The sequence below is a fragment of the Patella vulgata genome, chromosome 6 (genome assembly GCF_932274485.2).
Source record: "Patella vulgata chromosome 6, xgPatVulg1.2, whole genome shotgun sequence".
Taxonomy (NCBI): Eukaryota; Metazoa; Mollusca; class Gastropoda; family Patellidae; genus Patella; species Patella vulgata.
Genome location: NC_065884.2, coordinates 72,126,345 through 72,146,615, shown reverse-complemented (window position 1 = coordinate 72,146,615; position 20,271 = coordinate 72,126,345). Strand labels below are relative to the sequence as shown.

The following is a 20,271-nucleotide window of genomic DNA, read 5'->3' as shown; positions in this document are numbered from 1 at the left end:
GAGCAGAACAGTAGGACGTTAAACCCCATTTCATTTCATTTCAGTTAGAGAGAGAGAGAGAGAGAAATGGGGTTTAACGTCTACTCGACACAAACTAGGTCATTTCGGGACTTACATATGGTTTAATTCGCTTGCGCGTAGGGGTCTTTAGCAGTAGGAGGAAAGCGGAGGACCCGGAGAAAACCTACGAGGCATTTCAGTTTGAGAATCTGTCAACCATTATTTTATAGGTATGATAACCTGACAAAACAATCTTTTCAAACATTCAATATTTTCATTCTCTATAAAAACAACTTAAAGGCAGAAATACCAACAGCTCATTTCAATAAAATCGCAGAAATCTCAAAAATAAATCATATAACAGATGCGGGTATGGACTGAGAAAGAAATAAAATGGGGTTAAAAGTAGCCAAGTCTTGAACTCGGTATCATCCACAGTCTTTGACATTGAAAACACGATTTATTGCTCAATTTAAATCAACATTGATGTTGTTATCTTACCGTGAAAAGATGGGCTTCTGATATCCAATATTAAAGACACAATGACATTTTTAAACTTGGCACACGGATCACGTGCCAGAATGCTTATGAGTGCCATTTGTAATGATGTGACTGGATGAACGCAGCTAAACAGACACCAAAGAGTGTGTATTTCGCCGGACATAACTGATTAGAAATTACAGTAACCAGCGGTTGCCAGGCAAGATATGTCCTTGTATGAATTAGATTCGGAGATTCGTGTGAATCTCTAACCCTTGTCTTTGTGTAACCTAATGAAATTATAACAAACATAATACAATAATCACCTGCTACTATTCGATGCCATGGTAACGTAATGAAGGTGAGGTAAGCATTAAGAGCCACACTACTTGCTCGCCTTTTCTCTTTAAACCAATGCCACGCCTGACCAAACGATTTCCCCCAGAATCCATTATATTGATCAGCATCTTCTACTAACTCTGGTAAAATAAACCAAAATCAAAGATCACAACTATCATCTATTATTATTTGGTGTTGTTCAAATGTTATGAGAACAAGTGCAATATTTAGGTAAAGAAAGAGAGAGAGAGAGAGAGAGAGAGAGAGAGAGAGAGAGGAATGGGGTTTAACATCCACTAAACACAGACTAGGTCATTTCGGGACTAACATATGGTTTAATTTTATTTCAATAATTTGCTGGCGCGTAGGGGTCTTTAGCAGTGGGAGGAAACCGGAGGACCCGGAGAAAACCCACGAGGTTGCACAGGCGACACTACTGCTTGTCATGTACAACCAGGGATTCGAAACCACGCCAGTTGACTCAATAACAGGCCTTATGTGCTAACCATTCGAGCATCCAACCCGAACTTGTACATGAAGATAGAGATACAAGTTTGATTATTGTAAAGATTGAATTATTACCATCTTGTATAGTTCCGGCTTCAACTTCCTGACAATTGACACCGTTGGTTACCTCAACACTCTCCGTTTCCGATCGGGATTTTTTCATACTTAACGATCGGAATCCACCTCTTACAAACGAACCAATACCAGAACTTGGATCACTCATTCTTCGATGTGTGTACTGATTCTGAAAATAAACCAATCCACACTTTATATCTTCTTTAATTGGCATTTAGTAATGGAACATATTAAAGCAAGTTACATTTTTATGGATATACAATTACTGAGTTTAAAACTAAGCAACGTTGCGATGAGGATACTCTCGTCCTCGGGTCATTCCATGTCAAGTGGACCAGGGGTGGGATATCGCCCCCCTTGAAAAAATCTGGAAAAAATATATGTTATTGTACCTGTAAAAACTAGAAACTGTGCAAAATTTGTGGTCTGTAGCTTGAAAATTGACTGAGATACGGGCATTTGAGTTTCATGAGATACTGATAAGTTTTCGAAACAAAATGTGTATCAATAATTTTCTTGAGTTTCAGATATCTTGTTTTTACCTTTCTAGTCAAGATATACAGCTCAAATTGGGTAGTTTCTAGTTTTTGCATGTACAATAACATATATTTTTTCAAGTTTTTTTCGAGGGGGTCGATTTCCCAAATTTCTGAAAATTGACCCACTTGACATGGAATGGCCCCGTTATCAAGCTCTTTAGCAAGCCTTATCATGGTTATTTTGAGGGCTGAAAGGATCTGGGTTTTTGATTATTTAAAGACAGATTACCTTCTCGTCACACCTTATATACATGTTCATTAAAGGGGCACTATGGGAGATTAGATAAAGAGTTGACGCTTATGCTAAAAAAATAGATATGGAAAACAGAATATGCTGATATTTCAGTCATATTGCTTCACTATGAACAGAGATATTAGCGATTCAATTTTAGGCTAGCCTCGATTATCATTACTTACGATAATAAACAATGTGTGTACTGATTCTGTAAATAAACTGAGTCACATTTTATATGTGTAATCCGAAATATCTAACGCTTTAGCAAGCCTTTTCATGGTTATTTTGACTGCTGAAAGGTTCTGAGTTTTTGATTATTTTAAAGATAGATTGCTGTCTCGGCACACCTTTTATACATGTATATTAAAGCAGTATTAGGTAAGATTAGATAAAGAGAGAGAGAGAGAGAGAGAAATGGGGTTTAACATCCACTGACACAAACTAGGCCATTTCGGGACTAACATATGGTTTAATTTTATTTCAATAATTCGCTTATGTGTAGGGATCTTTAGCAGTGGGAGGAAACTTGAGGACCTGGAGAAAACCCAAGAGGTTGGACAGGCGACCCTACTTCTTGTTACGTACAACTGGGGATTCGAAATCACGCCAGTTGACTCAATGACAGACCTTATGACACAGCGCGCACGTGCTAACCATTCGGCCATCCATCCCCCCTCCGATAAGATAAGGAACTGATTAAAATACAGATCTATATTTCATTTCATTCTTTTTTTACTTTCTATGGTCTACACTACATGAAGATCTGACCAATTAGCATTGATTTTTCTAGTGGGTTACCCAAAGTTCCATGCACCTCACGCCAAAAGCTCATCTAACAGACCGTTTTATTGGCTAATCCCTCACATCAAGCAGAACGCTGTTTATATAACAACTCTTCCATATCCTAGTGTAGTAAAGACAAGTAAAATGAAATTTTGAACTTTAAAAAAAGAACGAAACGAAATAGGATCTGTGTTTTAATCAGATCAGGAAAAAGATCAACTAGATTAACCTCGATCTTTTAAATGGTCGCCTTTATCTTAAATAAAATTCAATTTTACAATTAATATACTTACCGAATCCGAGTCATCAAAATCTTCTGATGGAAAATTTTCAATATCTGGAGTTTCTGGTCCCGATCCTTTGACCCTGCTAACAGCCATTTCTGCATGACCTTTTCCTAGTGGACCACGCATCCGCAAAAATTCAACCCTTTTGTTGTTATTCTGTAGCCACCCCATTGTCATACGCTGCGCCATTTTGGATGATAAACTTAACTGAAAGTAAATTAACGGAAAAATACAATGGTACAGGTCTGTCTAAAACACGATTGTTGGACGGACTTTGAAAATTCTGTGCGATATTGTTTTGTATATTGACAGAATAACTTACAGGTTAACAAAAAATGAAGTAAAGTTTAATGTCCTACTCCGACTGGGCTAATGAAGATGGGCATACGCCATACAGTGTACTATGAGGGAAATTGTGCCTGTACAGCCACACCAAGGCCTACTCTTATATCAAATTCCAATCACAGGATCTTTTATGCGCTTGCCAATGTGGACACAGGTTTTTTCGTGCCACCCGGACAACTAGACAACTAAACAACTAGGTCCTCCGTTCTGCTCCAGACAAGGGGAATACAGGTTAACAGACATTTGTACATTGACAGAATAAAGATAAGAACATGACAGCATATAATTCTGTGCATTTTAACCCAATCTGATCTCGCCATATATTGCCATAGATGACGCCATCCTATATCAAAGTAAATTTTAATCGATTATGATCCACTTACTTTACCATCGTAAACTTTTTTTAAAGCATCATATTTAACTGATCCGAGAAATATTACATTTTCAAAATCTCCATCTTTATCTCTTGCTAATAATTCTACTACAACACTCTCACTATCTCGCACTATTATATCTTGAAAGGCCTGTAAATATAATATTTATAATGATTTACACTCTCACTATCTCGCACTATTATATCTTGAAAGGCCTGTAAATATAATATTTATAATGATTTACACTCTCACTATCTCGCACTATTATATCTTGAAAGGCCTGTAAATATAATATTTATAATGATTTATACTTTCACTATCTTGTACTATTATAACAGGGAAAGCCTGCCGGTGGAACAACTGCCAGTATAAAATATACTAAAAAGAACAAATAAAATCACTGGCAATTAAATCAACAGTTTATAAACTACAATAAACCTTGCATAAGTCGGATTCGTATAAGCCGGATATTCGCTCAACTCGGATAAAATCGCATGTAAGTCGGATTTCTTAAGTCTGATCTTCGATCAACTTGGATCAAAATGTTCGGTCCATTTGATCTAATTCTGTTTTTTTTCCTTCGCCTAAGTCAGATGGGCAGTATGTTCACAACATGCTGTTAAAAATACGTTCCCCTCCACCAAACGCCATTGAAATCCAAATACAGAGCAACACATAAATTTACACAACTCGGCCATATAAGACGAAACGAAATTGGAATTTTTGAAAAAATTTGATTGTAATTGGGCTAGGCAAAGCAATTATTGAAGTTTCTCAGCTTTTCAACGATTCTAATTTTTCCCCACCCAAGCTTACCTAAATTTCATTTCATTTCATCTAGACCTCAATGAATGGCGTCCACCAAAGCCGAAGGGGATGCATTTTTAACAGCATGATTTGTTGCACATACTGACTCTAGCGAGGTAAGCAAGGTCTTACATTGTTCAGGCCTTCTCAGAGACTGACACACGACTAAAGTAGTAAAAAGTTGCCCAGTAAAATTGACTGGGAACCGATTTTATTTCGCCTAGGATTCAATAGGACGGTTCCTGAACGTACAGGGCGATAATGAGACCTACGTTCAGAGCTGAACTAGATCTTCGGCTAACTCAGATCTTTGTTTAACTCGGATAAAATTGGTCCGTCTACTTAGATCAGACTTAAACGAAATTTACTGTAAACTAAAACAAAAATGATAAAATGGTTGGCGATTTTCTTGCTCCCATCAAACCTACTTTTCTGATCTTATAACAGTGTAATAAGCCCCATCTGGACCTCAAGTTTACTAAATGTCATTGTGCTCGATAACGATAAGAGGATACTTGTCGAAACGTCGTGCTTTTAGAATAAAACTAGTGATTGTATCCCATAAAAACTATGTTCTGTTAAAGCCCCATCTTGTAATCTTAATGATACAGTATTCTAAAACTGTATACAAGCAAATCAGGCCGTAATTAGGGATAAAGAGTTCCCCCCCCTCCCCCACCCCTGTAAAAAAAATTGTCGACCATAGATATACATTGTCAATTTTACAGCACCTCCGAGAACACTTCCCACCCCCCTCGTTGCTCTGACCTAGTTACGGCCCTGAAGCAAATTAATCCTAGTCGAAATTAAGTGTCGGAGCTTCACTCACCTCTTCAAAATTATCAACAGTGAAGAATATATTAGGGTAGGTTATTTTCTCTTCCGTTCCTTTACCAGACATTTCTCTTTTACTAGGTGAAGGATAAACACGCTAAAAATAGAATTAATAAAACAAGCCTGCAAATAATGGTTTTAGATGTACCTGACAAAATGTCAGGCACTAATGAAATAGTACCTGACATTTTCAACTTAGTGCCGGACATGTATTATAATATCAATTAAACAGACAAATCAGTACGCCAAAAAATGATAAGCAGCAGAGGTTTAGTGTCTGACAAAGCCTGAATCTGTGCCTGAAATTGTCTGTGACAGGTAACTTATTTCCATGCTTGATGAAATGAAATTGGGTTTAACGTCCTAATGTTTTGCTCCGAACTGGGCTAATGAAGACAGGCATACGCCATACAGTGTGCTATGAGGGAAATTCTGCTCGGGCAGTGGCACTATGGCCTACTCTTATACCGAAATCCAACTGCCAAGGGATCTTTTACATGCATGCCAATGTATACACAGGACCTTGTTTTTCTGTTTCTTCCGAGTGACTAGACAGCTGTAGTTGTCAGGCCCTCCATCCTGCACGACTGTCAAGGGGAAACCACGGCGGAAAATCCTAATGAACTTTCTCCTCCAATGCAGGGCTCGAACACGCGACCTTGACCAGTATGGTGGTTACGATCAATGCACACATCTTGTCAAAACTACAACTATTGATAACTTCGGTCAAAATGAAGTAATTTGAATGAAATTTCAATATATTCATTTTGCATTGCCTATTTTTGAAATATTATAGCGAGAATGTCAAGCTCTTTATCAAAATCTTACATAATACCTGTTTAAATGTTGGCTAAAAGTAGAAATGATACAACAATGGTCCATTTAGTAAAGTGATTGCTTACCAACCAAGAGTTCCTGGATATGATCCTGTTGTTGGGTAAGCATTTGGGCTAGGTCCAGGGTTAGAGTTAGGGTTGGGATTAGCGCTAACTCTGTTTACATCTCGTGACCTTTGATCAAACTTGAAGTTGGCCTTATCAATTATATCTAACAAGAGTATTATGTTAATGACACATTACACACTATTTCATTCCAGTCCAGTCAATATATGTGACTCGCTACCACAAAACCAGGCGCTTGTCGCACAACTTCATGATGTACAACGGGCACAAAAGCATAAACTGTATGCCTTCTTGTTGCTGTGAATGAGCCGAACTCAACTCCAGATGATACAACAAATTTAAAAAGAATTGCATTTTTGGAAAGCTTAGGCTGTGGACTATTCAAATATGCTACCAACTCTATTTTATAAAAATGACCAAGAGCCTGGTTTTGTGGGAGCAGCTCATATATATACATTTGTATCATGGTTACAGAGAGAGAGAGAGAAATGGGGTTTAACATCCACTCGACACAAACTAGGTCATTTCGGGACTCATACATGGTTCAATTTTATTTCAATAATACGCTTGTGCGTAGGGGTCTTTAGCAGTGGGAGGAAAACGGAGGACCCAGAGAAAACCCTACTCCTTGTCACGTCCAACCGGGAAGTCAAAACCCCGCCAGTTGACTCAATGACAGACCGTATGATACAGCGCGTGCGTGCTAACCATTTGGCCTTCCACCCCCCACCCCCGTCATGGTTTTAGTATCATGTTGTTGTAGTCAGTATATAAAATAGTTCTACCTGTGAGAATTTCCGTAACGTTTGTAAGTCTTTATCACTAGTTCTCGTACATATAGCACATGTTACTGTATATTCAAACTGAAAAATTACAACATGTTTTTTCATCCGCAGACAATATGAAAATTTTTATTGGAGACAAAACACTGAAGTAGCAGACAGCCAGGCAGCCTAATATTTGACTAAATTATAGATGCAGTGTTTATGTTAAACACAGAATTCAGAATAATTGACACTAGTTAATGACTCACTTATTCAACCTAGTGTATGTTTTTAAACTACATGTATTTTTAAATTTTATATCTTCTACCGATTGGCCAACATTAGGCTGCTCTCCACCAATCGTGGGGCTGTATTAATATTTCTTTACTGCCAATTGGACGATATTTGAATTTGGCTAATCTCCACCAATCGTGGAGCTATATTAATATTTCTTTACTGCCAATTGGACGATATTTGAATTTGGCTGATATTTGAATATGGCTAATCTCCACCGATCATGGAGCTATATTTGGCAGATCTCCACCATTCATGGAGCTGTTTTAATATTTCTTTACTGTCAATAGATCAATAATTCAATCTGATTAAAATATACAGATCTATATTTCGTTTCGTGTTTTTATACTTTCGATGGCCTATACTACATGAAGATCTGACCACTTGTAGTGGAAGGCCACGTCAGAGGTCATACGAGCGGCTTTTGACCCTATGATGTCAGACATTTAATTAATCAATCAGCGTTGATATTTCTAGTGGGTTACCCACAGTTCTGTGCACATCACGCCAACAACTTTCCTTAACAGACCATTAATTGGCTAACCCCTCACATCATCCAGAACGCGGGTTATATAACAACTCTTCCAGATCCTAGTGTAGTAAAGACAAGTAAAACAAATTTTTTAACAATAAAAAACGAAATAAGATCTGTGTTTTAATCAGATCTCGACCAATCATTAATATGTTATTTACCTTGATGTAATATAATATTTACCTGATGTAATATAATATTTAAATAAACTGTTTCTTCCCAGTCTATATTACCATCATCTAAACCAGGTTTATTTTTAGACACCCATCTATACACTTCTATCTCAGGCTGGAAAACAACAATCATATAATAGTTGTTCTTAGTGTTTAATGTCCGCTTCCACCGAAGGTGATATCGCAGACAAGTCTTATCTTATTTTTTTTATTATCTTAGCGCATGCGCAGGGGTCTTTCCTGTGGGAGGAAACTGGAGTACCCGGAGTAAACCCACACGAGTTGCGAAGGTGCACCTATCTCCAAGCCACAAACGCTCACACCAGCGATCAAAACCACAACCACACGCCAGAGGTGATCGGCCAGCTAGAGGTCGAAGCACAGCACTCTAAACCACTAGGCCATCCCAATCCCCCGATTATATAATAACAGAGGCATCACTTAAAGATACAATTCTATCTCAGGCTGGAAAAACAACAACAATAAAATGAAAGCATACTCTTCGTAGTGTTTTGCTGATGACCTAATCCCACTCAACACTGCCATAATGAAAGCAAATTTCTGTTCCAAATTATGACTGGTCAATAGTCCGATTAACAACCAATACCTAACTGTGTAACAATATCATTACGCTTTAACCAGAGCTCCAAACTGGACCAAATTTGTTTACATAAAGTTATGTCATGACTCATGATTTTATTATGCCCAATTAACCAGTGCATAGAAGAATGTTGCAGAAAAACTAATTGTGTGACAAACGAGGCTATTAAAATGGATACAATGTAAACAATACTTTCACAGTTTTTAATACCCTGTCAAAAATTTTAGGGAAGACCCCAGATTAAACGAAGGGCTGTCATGTTGCTGTACTTAGGAGAGATTTGATTGGACGAGGAGAGAGAGAGAAATGGGGTTTAATGTCCACTCGACACAAACTAGGTCATTTTGGGACTAACATATGGTTTAACTTTATTTCAATAATTCGCTTGCGCGTAGGGGTCTTTAGCAGTGGCAGGAAACCGGAGAAAACCCACGACGTTGGACAGGCGACCCTACTCCTTGTCACGTACAACCGGGGATTCGAAACCACGCCAGTTGACTCAATGACAGGCCTTATGATACAGCGCGAGCGTGCTAACCATTCGGCCACCCAACCCCCCGATTGAACTAGGAATGAAAGAGGCATTATTGAAGATTTAAATAAAGAGTTGACCATTTTTTAAAATAATAGTTGAAAAATAGATAATGAAAAATGGTTATATTGAACATTTCAGTCCAGTTATAAAGGTTTGAAGTTTTGACAAACAGCAATAGTCTTAATTGTGACTGATGACTGCCAACTGACAGCTCATATTGTTGATTTTCAAGTAACATGGATTGCTACAATAATGAAATGGGGTTTAATGTCCTACTGTTCTGCTCCAGCTGGGCTAATGAAGATGGGCATACCCCCATACAGTGTGCTAGGAGAGAAATCTTACCCTGACATTGACGCCATGGCCTACTCTAATATCGAATTTCAACTGCCAAGGGATCTTTTACATGCAAATTGATGTATACATGCGACCTGTTTTTTGTCCCATCCAAATAACTAGACACACCACTAACAAGGAGGGGGGTTGGATGGCCGAATGGTTAGCACGTGCATGCTGTATCATGAGGCCTGTCATCGAGTCAACTGGTGTGGTTTCGAATCCCCGGTTGTACGTGACAAGGAGTAGGGTCCCCTGTCTAACCTCATGGGTTTTTTCCGGGTCCTCCAGTTTCCACCCACTGCAAAGGACCCCTACGGCCTACGCGCAAGCGTATTATTGAAATAAAATTAAACCATTTGTTAGTCCTGAAATGACCTAGTTTGTGTCGAGTGGACGTTAAACCCCATTTCTCTCTCTCACTAACAAGGAGAATCCCAAGGAACTGTCTCGGTCAACACCGGGAACAAACCTGCGACCCCCAGACTAGCGACAATAAACAAAGTATTGATTTTCAGTCCTTCATTCAGTCATCACTTTGAATGTCACCATATTATCCTTTAACTTTAGATATCCCGGCTTTTCGTGTCAGGATTATTGACGAAACTATTCAACATTTCAAATATCGTGGCAGTTTGTTAACATCGTGGCAGTATATCTTTTTGACATCAATTGTTTATGACTGATAAATATCATTAATTTTACATATCAAATTACACCGAGGCCTATCGTGTCACATGACTGCTACACCGAGTTATTTATCGTGGCGTTATTTATTGTGGCGTTATCGTGGCAATTTTCAACAAAAAACGACACGATAATCGTGCTTGGTCAAACTTTCACGATCTCCGTACTGTATATGCCTAAGGGTTTATTTATATCATCGGTGAATGAGATTATACCTCAGAACATTGTTTGATATCTACATGATCTTTGACATCTCACAGAAATCAATAAATAAATAGAGAGAAAGAAACAGGGTTTAATTCCACTTAACACAAACTAGGCCATTTTGGGACTAACATATGATTCAATTTTATTTCAATAATTCGATTGCACAAAGGGGTCTTTAGAAGTGGGAGGAAACAGAGGACTCAGAGGAAACCCATGATGTGGGATAGGCGACTCTACTCCTTGTCACGTACAATCGGAGAAGCGAAACCACACCAGTTGACTCAATGACAGACCTTTTGATCCAATGCCTTAACCATTCGGCCACGCAATTTCCTAAAATAAATTGGACCTACTTGTAATGTAGAAGGTTTGTTCTTTTCTTGCTGAGTTTTACGAACATAAAATAACATATCATCCCGTTTGTCTTCCTCGCTTCCTTCGGATTCTAAAAAATATTCTTCAAACAGATCTGTCCAAAATCTGTCCACTGCTACAAACTCAAACCCACCATCATCTTTAACACAAAATAGAAAAACATTTTTTTGAATCGACTCACCAATAAATGTAATGTGGTTTAACATTCTATACTGACCTACACCGACCTAATCAAGACCGGTCAATAGATTTACCCAAAACAACTGTAATTACCCCAAAAAACCTGTATTTTAAATGAAGCAACACATTTTTACTGTTTTTGCTTTCTTTTTGTATGTAAAAATGATCAGTATACTTTAAACTTTACAAGCTATTTAGAAGAAGGGGACATATGTTTAACAGCATGTTGTGTTGTACATAATGAATCAAGCAAGATAAACAAGGTCTTATTTTCTCACTAAAATGTTCCTTTACATTGTACAGGTGTTCGCGGGGACTGACATGAGACCGTTTAGCAGTGAAGATTTGTCCAATAAAATTTACTGGGCATTGATAAAGTTTCAACAAGGATTCAATAGGCCCATTCCTGAAAGTATAGGGCAAGTGTAACAAGAACTTATATACCGTTTCGACACTTTTTTTTACACCAGTTCAAAATCGCCAGGGTTTTTTCAGACAGCATTGTGTTGCGTTAACACATATTATAAGCCAAACCAGTTTAACTATTCTGACCTCTTCGGTTGGAGGTTAGAGTTAACTACGCATGGGTAGCTTCATATTCTTTATTCGGTTCTTGCACCTTTTTTAAGAACACTGGCACTGCATGGCGCCAGCATTTTCCCAGGAATGTAACTTACTGCGTACTGCGCATGTTCAACCCGTTCAGACAGCCTAGATAAACCAGTTTAAAATAAAAAGCCTTCTCGAAGACAAGTCGCGAGCTGGGGTTTTAAACTGGTTTATTTGCCCCACATTTGCATTCAGACGACAAAGTTAAACTTGTTTAATGATACCCAGGTTTTTTTCAACCTGTTCAACTGGCTATTACGTTCATATCTGAACTACTGTCTGATTCATCGTAAATTTTGAACGGATTTCTTCGATTATGAACAAACTACTTAACTTTGGTTATTATAAACTTACCTGTGTGTTTGTAATGAACTCCCGTTCGATAAAATCCATTGCACAACTAATTATCACAACGATGAGAACAATTTCTCTCTTGAAAAATTTGAAAATTTACTTGTAATTTCGACAGAGTCGATGTCAACAATGTCTTCGTGACGTATTGGTCGAATCCAATATACCTGTTGCGGGGGTTGGTTAACATTGAAAGATAGTTTGACAGCGCGATCATTTTGATCGTATATGGGTTTGGGCGACGAAAAATATCAATTGAAGGCAATTACATAGGAGATTTATATGGAAACCATTGATCGCCAGTCTATCAAATTTTCTTCACAATTAAAATATCACTGATTGCACGGATACTCGTAAAAATAAAGTCATGTATAAACTATAAATATCCTATTTTCTTTATGTTATAAATAATTTAACAAGGATCATGAAGCTTACCTCCGAATTCTCTGAGTGTATTTTTAATTTTATACGCATTCTTTCGATCGAATAATAACCGCTTCAGTAACATCTTTAAGCATGTTGCGGCAGCCCTCAGCGTGCCTATTGGGTGCCCGGGTGGGTATATAATGCTACTAAGCCCGTATGACCCTGTAAGAAGCGGAGCATTAATTTTCGATTCGACAGTTTTGACCGAAGTGTGATAAAGCCCGTAAAACGAATGTATAGTTGTGTTTGTGCGGCATGCGTGTTCAAAAGTAAATAATCCCATCCGAGTCGCTAATCAAATAATTAGAACAAAATATTTCAAAAAGTAAAGCTATAAAATTTGCAGAGATTTTACTAGAATGTAAAAGACGGTAACTAAATACAGGAATGCGGGTAGTTATGTGTGCGAACGCTCAAACTCAATGCCAATTGTCGCAGGTATCCAGACCACTCGGACCAAAGACTACTCGGACTAAGACCAGTCGGACCAAAACAAGACCAGTCGGACCAATTAAATTATATTATAAGGCTAGACAATATGCTATTTATTTATTATTAAATCACAATACAAAGAAGCAAATAATTCTTATACGGAATTCTTATATTTAGAGTTGTTTGGTTCAATTTTGTGTATGTAAATAAATCAACGATTAGTTTTAAAATTAATTAATAATGGTGCCAAAAAAAAATATCAATCTAATTTTTCTTTACTCTTGCAATGAGACTCGGTATGTCCAGACTTTTGACAGTTTCTACATATACGGGTATACTGTTCTTGTCTGATAGCCTAATTTTACTTTTTCCACATTCGCGGTATCCCCAGTGGTTTCATTCCGTTCTACCCCACTAACCCCTGGCTTACTATATATGGGGGGCGGGGGAGACACGTTTTCAAGTTATCCGCCCTTGATGCGTTAATATAAACAGCACATAATAATACGAAGACCGGACGTTTATATGCCCCTTTTTAAACGTGACTACAAGTGTGGTTCTCGATATTTTGCGATTTGGAATACAATTATCAATTTATTCAAACAACACGTTATTATTAGTTCGAGTAGTCATATTAAAACACACACAATTAACAATTTATTCAAATAACACTTTATTATTGGGTCGGGTGGTCATATTAAAATAACCACAATTATCAATTTATTAAAATAACACTTTATTATTGGTTCAATTAATTATATCATTAAAACAAACGCAATTATCAATTTATTAAAACAACATTTTATTATTGGTCCGAGTCGTCTTTCTGTTGGGTCCGAATAGTCTTTTTGTATGGTCCGAGTAGTCTATTTGTTTGGGCTGAGTGGTCTATCACTTGGTCCGACTGGTCTTGAACCGAGTGATCTTTGGTCCGAGTGGTCATGGATTCTTGTCGTAATTGTACTTGAATTTCCTATGCTGTCACCCCTAATACGAAATGATATCTTCCGCAGAGTGACGTAACCATCTTCCATATTGGTATTTTTCTCTGGGAAAAGTTTGTGATATTTCAATTTTTCAAGAGAGAACTTGTTTTCATCGTTGTGATAATTAGTTGTGCAATGGATTTTATCAAACGGGAGTTCATTACAAACACACAGGTAAGTTTATAATAACCAACGTTAAGTAGTTTGTTCATAATCGAAGAAATCCGTTTAAAATTTACGATGAATCAGACAGTAGTTATGAATATCCGTTATAAAAATAACAAGATTTGAACTAGCATTACCTGTCTACATAATAATAAATAGTTAAATAGTGACTTTTTTTTTAATACATTCAACATTGTATAGATTAGATTTAATGACTCATGAAATCAATATAAATACAGACATTGGCATTATTCTTTAATTTACTCATTACGTTTTATCTTAAGATTAAATCGTGTTACTATGGTTTAAATAAAAATTAATGATTGTTTTTCTCGTGACTCACTCACAGCTACGACACTGGTGACTATCAATCACCGATCAAGAAAGGCTCATTTTCAACCATTTTTACTCGGCTATTTCTTATCTATTGACGCTGGGTTTTCACATATTTTCATATACTGACATAGTTCTACCTATAATTTCTATCTTTTGACGGTGTCTACTTCTTTCTTCCTTGATGGCCGCCAGCATTCGCTGTAATAAACTTTTGTTTTCATTTTTCGAGTCCTCCTCCTCCGCCATACTTAATACAGAAGACAACTCTTTGCACATTTCCGCTTTTCACTCGGTTAACCAGAATGTAAAATAATATAACATATTGTGCTGTGATGAAATACTAGGTACTTGAGTCTACGCAAGATTTGACAAGTGAAAAACCGAAAGTAGTGGGATTCAAACGTCATTGCATTATTTCTTCCGGCTGGGAAAACTGGTTCGTATTCTCTGATTCATTCGTATGTTGAGTTTTCTGGCCGTCTTTTGTATGTTTACCACACACAACAGGAAATTACTACCGAGAGAAAACAATGGTAATTCTTTTAAAATTAATTTTGTAAAACATATGTTAGGTTTATCAATTTTTAAGAATAAAAAAAAAAATATTTTAGGAATAAAAATATGAATCGCCGTAAATATATAGGTTTTTAAATCTGCTAAGTGTCCAATAAAAATCCAAACATTGATTAATTTATTTGGGTTACAAAGCTCATCCAATTCAATTAAATGGGACAAAAAGTGGACAATATGTTCGAGATAGAAAAAAAATGCATTCCTTTTATAGAGGTTTTTTTTTAATTTTTAATTTTTTTTATTTTTCGGACTTTACTCTAAATGTTCTAGACTGTCCTACTAATAAGTTTTTATTATTGTTGGGTGTTATTTATTGTAGATATTTTACCTCTTCATTTTGGCCGGTTTGGAACACCAGAAGAATTAGAAGCGTACAGATTGCGTCCGGTTCGGACTACTACAAGACCGTGGTTTCTGAACAGAGGTAAGAATTAGAAGATAGAATAGGGTCCGCCGCCGTACTTAAAATAAAAAAAAAACAATACAGAAAAATGGTATTTAAAGCGACCGAAGGAAACATTTTTTGAAATATATAGATGTTTTTTGTATAGTGGCTTTGATGTCAGAGAGAGAGAGAGATAGAGAGACGGAGGGGGGTACGTCCACTCGACACAAACTAGATCATTTCGGGACTAATATATGGTTCAATTTTATTTCAATAATTCACTTGCGCGTAGGGGTCTTTAGCAGTGGGAGAAAACAGGAGGACCCGGAGAAAACCCACGAGGTTGAACAGGAGAAAACGCTATAAATTTTGTGTCGAGTGATGTTATACCCCCTCCCCCCTCCCCCCACTCTCTCTATCTCTCTCTCAATATTATATAAGTCTGCGAAGGTCCGTGCTTAGGGTTTCCATAAATCAAGTAGCTCAGTGATTGAGATTTATTCTATAATTAACGATGCAAAGAGATACTGATATGATAAGATTGGATTGCATTTACTTTCTTGGTGAGGGTAAGAATTCCCTTCAAGGTTGCCACGTTGTCCTTCCATGTCTCATTATAATGACTTATTTTAAATTTATATTTTAAGTTCCAATTCCTCGGATATTAAGAACTCATCACAATCCACGAAAAAAATTTATAAAGGCCAAAAGAAAACGTCCGCGAACATGGAACCCGGGCTTACCTCCTGCGCCGTTTATTCCAGCCATCAACCACGTCGATCTGTTAATAAATCCAGTTTACGCCCCCTACAGAAGACGGCCCTTAGAATTTCCTTTACCTGATAACGGAATAGGTCGACGAAGGCACCAGCCTCAGAGAACAGGGCTTCCTGCTTTTCCAGAAGACGAGGGTGGCTAAATTTATGATCAATACGCAAAAGGATTAAACCAATAAGTGTTTTAGGGGCTAAACCAATCAGTGTTCACGTTTTTTTTGGCTTTTAATGTTTGAAAGGGGGGGGGGGACATTTTCGGAAACATATCATTGGGGGGGGGGGGGTACAACATTTTCGGAAACATATCATGGGGGTTGGGGTACAACATTTTCGGAAATATATCGTGGGGTTCATTAGTAAGGTCTAGCACAGTCTCCCTTAATGCTGTGAGTCAATCCATCTAGAGCAGAATACTTAAAGAGACATTATGTAAGATTTAGATTTTTATTGCTATAATAATAACTAGTCTCTTATGGTCAGCGCTCTTTTACTTAACAAGCACCTGTTTTATCGAATAATCTACCTTTTAGTTTAAGATGTACATCTCTATATTCTTTTAAAAAAACAACTTAAAACACATTTATTTAATTTGGCTTTTAACTGACTTAAAACACATTTATTTAATTTGGCTTGTATACAATCGTTAACATGTCCATAATCTTGTTGTTTATTTATGATTACATTGTCACTTTGTAAAGTGCCCCTGAACATGTTATAACATGAAAGAGCGCACTATAAATATGCTGTAATAATAATAGTTTTCAAAATCGCGATCAACGGATAAGCTAGAGAGTTGATTATTGGTTTGTAATGTGAATAAATGTCGAAATAATAATTCATATAGGCTACCATTTGATGTCAAGAGCAAGACCGGCAATGGGCATATTTGGATTTTACATAATTCATTTTTAAGCGTTTAATCCCCCGCCTTAGTTTCTTTTAAAAATATTGTTCTATTATCAACATTCAATGTATATATCATTATTATTTATTTCTGTGTACACTTGTCGGTAGTTAATTATTTTCTCATTTTTGTTTTTTTCTGTGTACATTTGCCAGTAGTTAATTATTTTGCCATTATTGTTTAGTTATTTATTGTATTATTATTTGTTATTTTTGATGTACATCATTTATTCCCTCATAACCATGTATTTAATCTTACGCTATTTTTTACTTTTGTACGTTTAATTCATTGAAATCTCACTTAAAATTAATAGATAATTTATCAAATAGTATCATAAGAACTGAAAATAATGTAATTCTAAATGTCAATCGGCTCGATGCTTAGATTCAATTAACGTGGTCTCCAGACACATGCGTCGATGTTCCCTCGCATCGATGCCCTTTTATTTATATGTACCTTTTATGTATGTATATCTTTTAATTGTGTACACCGCATATGGGCATCTAACAGTGGAAGCTGTGCGCTTTATAAATTTTTCAATAATAATAATACAAAAAACATAAAACCACAAAAAAAAAAAAAAAAAAATCACAACACAATTTATATGGAATACAATCACTGTTTTATACACATATGGCACGGCGTTTCGACAAGTATCGTTATCAAGTACAAATGATATCAAGTACATAAAACCCCCCTGAGTATTTGATACAATAATTAGCAATCTACCCCACTTATGTCATCGTTCAGTTACATTCAGTTTTGTTTTTTCTATTTCAGCTAATTATATATTTTTCTTTGTAAATTATTATCGCGTAGTGTTATCAACGATTTACATAATCAGTGTTTGGTGCTTGCCTGGTGGATTAAGTTCAAGTCCACGGGCGTAGTAATTCTAAAGGGTGTAACAATTATTAAGTGTGTAATTGTATGTGTGCTGATCAAGGGTGTTATAAGTATAAAGTGTGTAATTGTATGTGTGCGGATCAAGGGTGTAATAATTATAAAGTTTGTACTTGTATTTGTATTAATAAAACGTGAGGTAATACATGTAACTAGTTTTATAAATAATGGGTTTAATTATGATGTGGTGATAATAATAATTGGTGTAATAATCTAATTGTTATTAATAATTAGTGTAATAATTACGTCTCCTAAATAATTGGTGTAATCGATAAATGTGCAGTAGATAATTGATGTAATTGTTAGCGTGCTATAATTAGTGTGTCATAATAATTGGTTATTTCGTGTACTATCAATAATAAGTTTAATGTCTAGCGTGATATAATTAGTGCGCTATCAATGGTTAGTAAATTAGTACGCGATCATTAGTGCGCTATCCTATAATTAGTTAATTAGCGTGTTATCAATAATTGGTTTAATTTCCAGCGTACTATAATTAGTGCGCTATCAATGGTTAGTTACTTAGTACGCGATCATTTTTGCGCTATCTATAATGAGTTAATTAGCGGGCTATCAATAACTAGTGTAATTATTTCCGTGTAATTGGTGCATTGATTAGTGAAATGAAATGGGGTTTAACATCCTACTGTGCTGCCCCGACTGGGTAATGGGCTGCGGGGGAGGAAATTTGACAGGATTGCAGCGTTACAGTCTACTCATATATCGAATTGCAACTGTCAAGGTTTCTTAAAGTATACATGGGACCTTAGTGTTTCATCCAACCCAAACATCTAGACACTGTGCTTGGCAGGCCATCTGTCGTGCAGCACTGACCCGATGAATGCTGGTAAGTTTTCGACCAACACCGGGATTAAACCCCCTGGTTAGTGAGCCAGCGTCTTACTCACTGAGCCACCGTGGCTCCCGTAATTATTAACGTGTTATCAATAATTAATGTGTTATCAATTAGTGTGTAATCAATAATTAGTGTTATCAATTAGTGTATAATCAATAATTAGTGTATTACAAATAATTGATATGTGGGTGTCTCATCAACAATTAGTTTTATTAGTAGTGGTGAGCCAGCGTCTTACTCACTGAGCCACCGTGGCTCCCGTAATTATTAACGTGTTATCAATAATTAATGTGTTATCAATTAGTGTGTAATCAATAATTAGTGTATAATCAATAATTAGTGTATTATAAATAATTGATATGTGGGTGTCTCATCAACAATTAGTTTTATTAGTAGTGCGTTATCCATAATTTGATGTAATTAGTGTGTAATCAATAATTAGTGTATTATAAATAATTGATGTGTTGGTGTGTCATTAGTAGTGTGTTATCCATAATTTGATGTAATTAGTAACTTGATTCCATAATAATTGGGTGTAAGTATTGGTCTACAATTACAATTGGTATCATTATTTCACAAATAAATTTTAATTGGAAATATGGACAAATAGTTTTTGATTTGTAAATAATCCACAGGTACAGCTATGTGGGTTCCACATAAAGCAAGTTGATTCTTTTCCCCACAACAGGGTTTTTGCTATCAGTATTAATGATACCAAACATCAGTTAGCTAGACCTCCTAAATTTAATTTCCACTCACACAAACCAAGTCATTTTGGGACTAACATATGGTTCAATTTTGTTTCAATAATTTGCTTGCGCGTAGGGGTCTTTACCAGTGGGAAGAAACCTGAGGACCCAGAGAAAACCAACGAGGTTGGACAGGTGACCCCACTCCTTGTCAAGTACGAGGGAATCGTAACCACACCAGTTGACTCAATGACAGACCTTATGATACAGCACGCACATGCTAACCATTCGGCCATCCACCCCCAACCCATACAATGAGCATTAATAAAAAGAAATCTATGGGAACCACGCCAGAAAATCACAACCATTCTCCAGGATAGGGAGCCAGCGTCTCACACCCAAGCCATGACTCCCATAGTAGTAATGAAATGAAAAGGGGTTTTCTGTTCTGCTCTGACTGGGAAAATGAAGACGGGCATATGCCATACAGTTTGCTAAGAGGGAAATTTTGCCCAGGCAGCGGCACTATGGCCTACACTTATATTGAATTCCAACGGCTTAGGGATCTTTTATGTGCATGCCAATTTATACACAGGACCTCTTTTTTTCGTGCCATCCGATTGTGACAGCTGTCCTTGTCAGACCCTCCCGTCCTGCACCACTGACAAGAGGAAACCACACAGCAAAAT

The 20,271-nt window shown here is 36.7% G+C and overlaps 1 protein-coding gene and 1 long non-coding RNA gene across 2 annotated transcripts; one reads left to right on the top strand and one right to left on the bottom strand.

Moving 5' to 3' along the window:
* Positions 1-2,353: 2,353 nt before the first annotated feature.
* Positions 2,354-14,748, bottom strand: LOC126825223 (uncharacterized protein KIAA0930 homolog). The gene is made up of 8 exons (XM_050554789.1): positions 14,634-14,748; positions 10,990-11,150; positions 8,281-8,385; positions 7,293-7,370; positions 5,601-5,702; positions 3,974-4,114; positions 3,252-3,452; positions 2,354-2,383 (listed from the first exon to the last, which is right to left on the bottom strand). The coding sequence occupies exons 1-8, from the start codon at positions 14,740-14,742 to the stop codon at positions 2,354-2,356; spliced, it is 927 nt and encodes a 308-aa protein (XP_050410746.1). The 5' UTR covers positions 14,743-14,748.
* A 143-nt stretch (positions 14,749-14,891) lies between these two features.
* On the top strand, positions 14,892-16,447 carry LOC126825551 (uncharacterized). The gene is made up of 3 exons (XR_007682053.2): positions 14,892-15,029; positions 15,389-15,493; positions 16,102-16,447. It is a non-coding gene; the product is annotated as an uncharacterized LOC126825551 (long non-coding RNA).
* Positions 16,448-20,271: the final 3,824 nt, after the last annotated feature.

What these genes read in the sequence shown, in the direction of transcription:
- LOC126825223 (XM_050554789.1), bottom strand. Translation starts at nt 14,742, where the DNA reads ATGGCGGAGGAGGAGGACTCGAAAAATGAAAACAAAAGTTTATTACAG. An exon ending in CTGTTGATAATTTTGAAGAG is followed by an intron (nt 4,115 to 5,600) that starts GTGAGTGAAGCT and finishes TTATATTTACAG; the next exon opens with GCCTTTCAAGATATAATAGT. An exon ending in ATTTTGATGACTCGGATTCG is followed by an intron (nt 2,384 to 3,251) that starts GTAAGTATATTA and finishes GTTTATTTACAG; the next exon opens with AATCAGTACACACATTGTTT.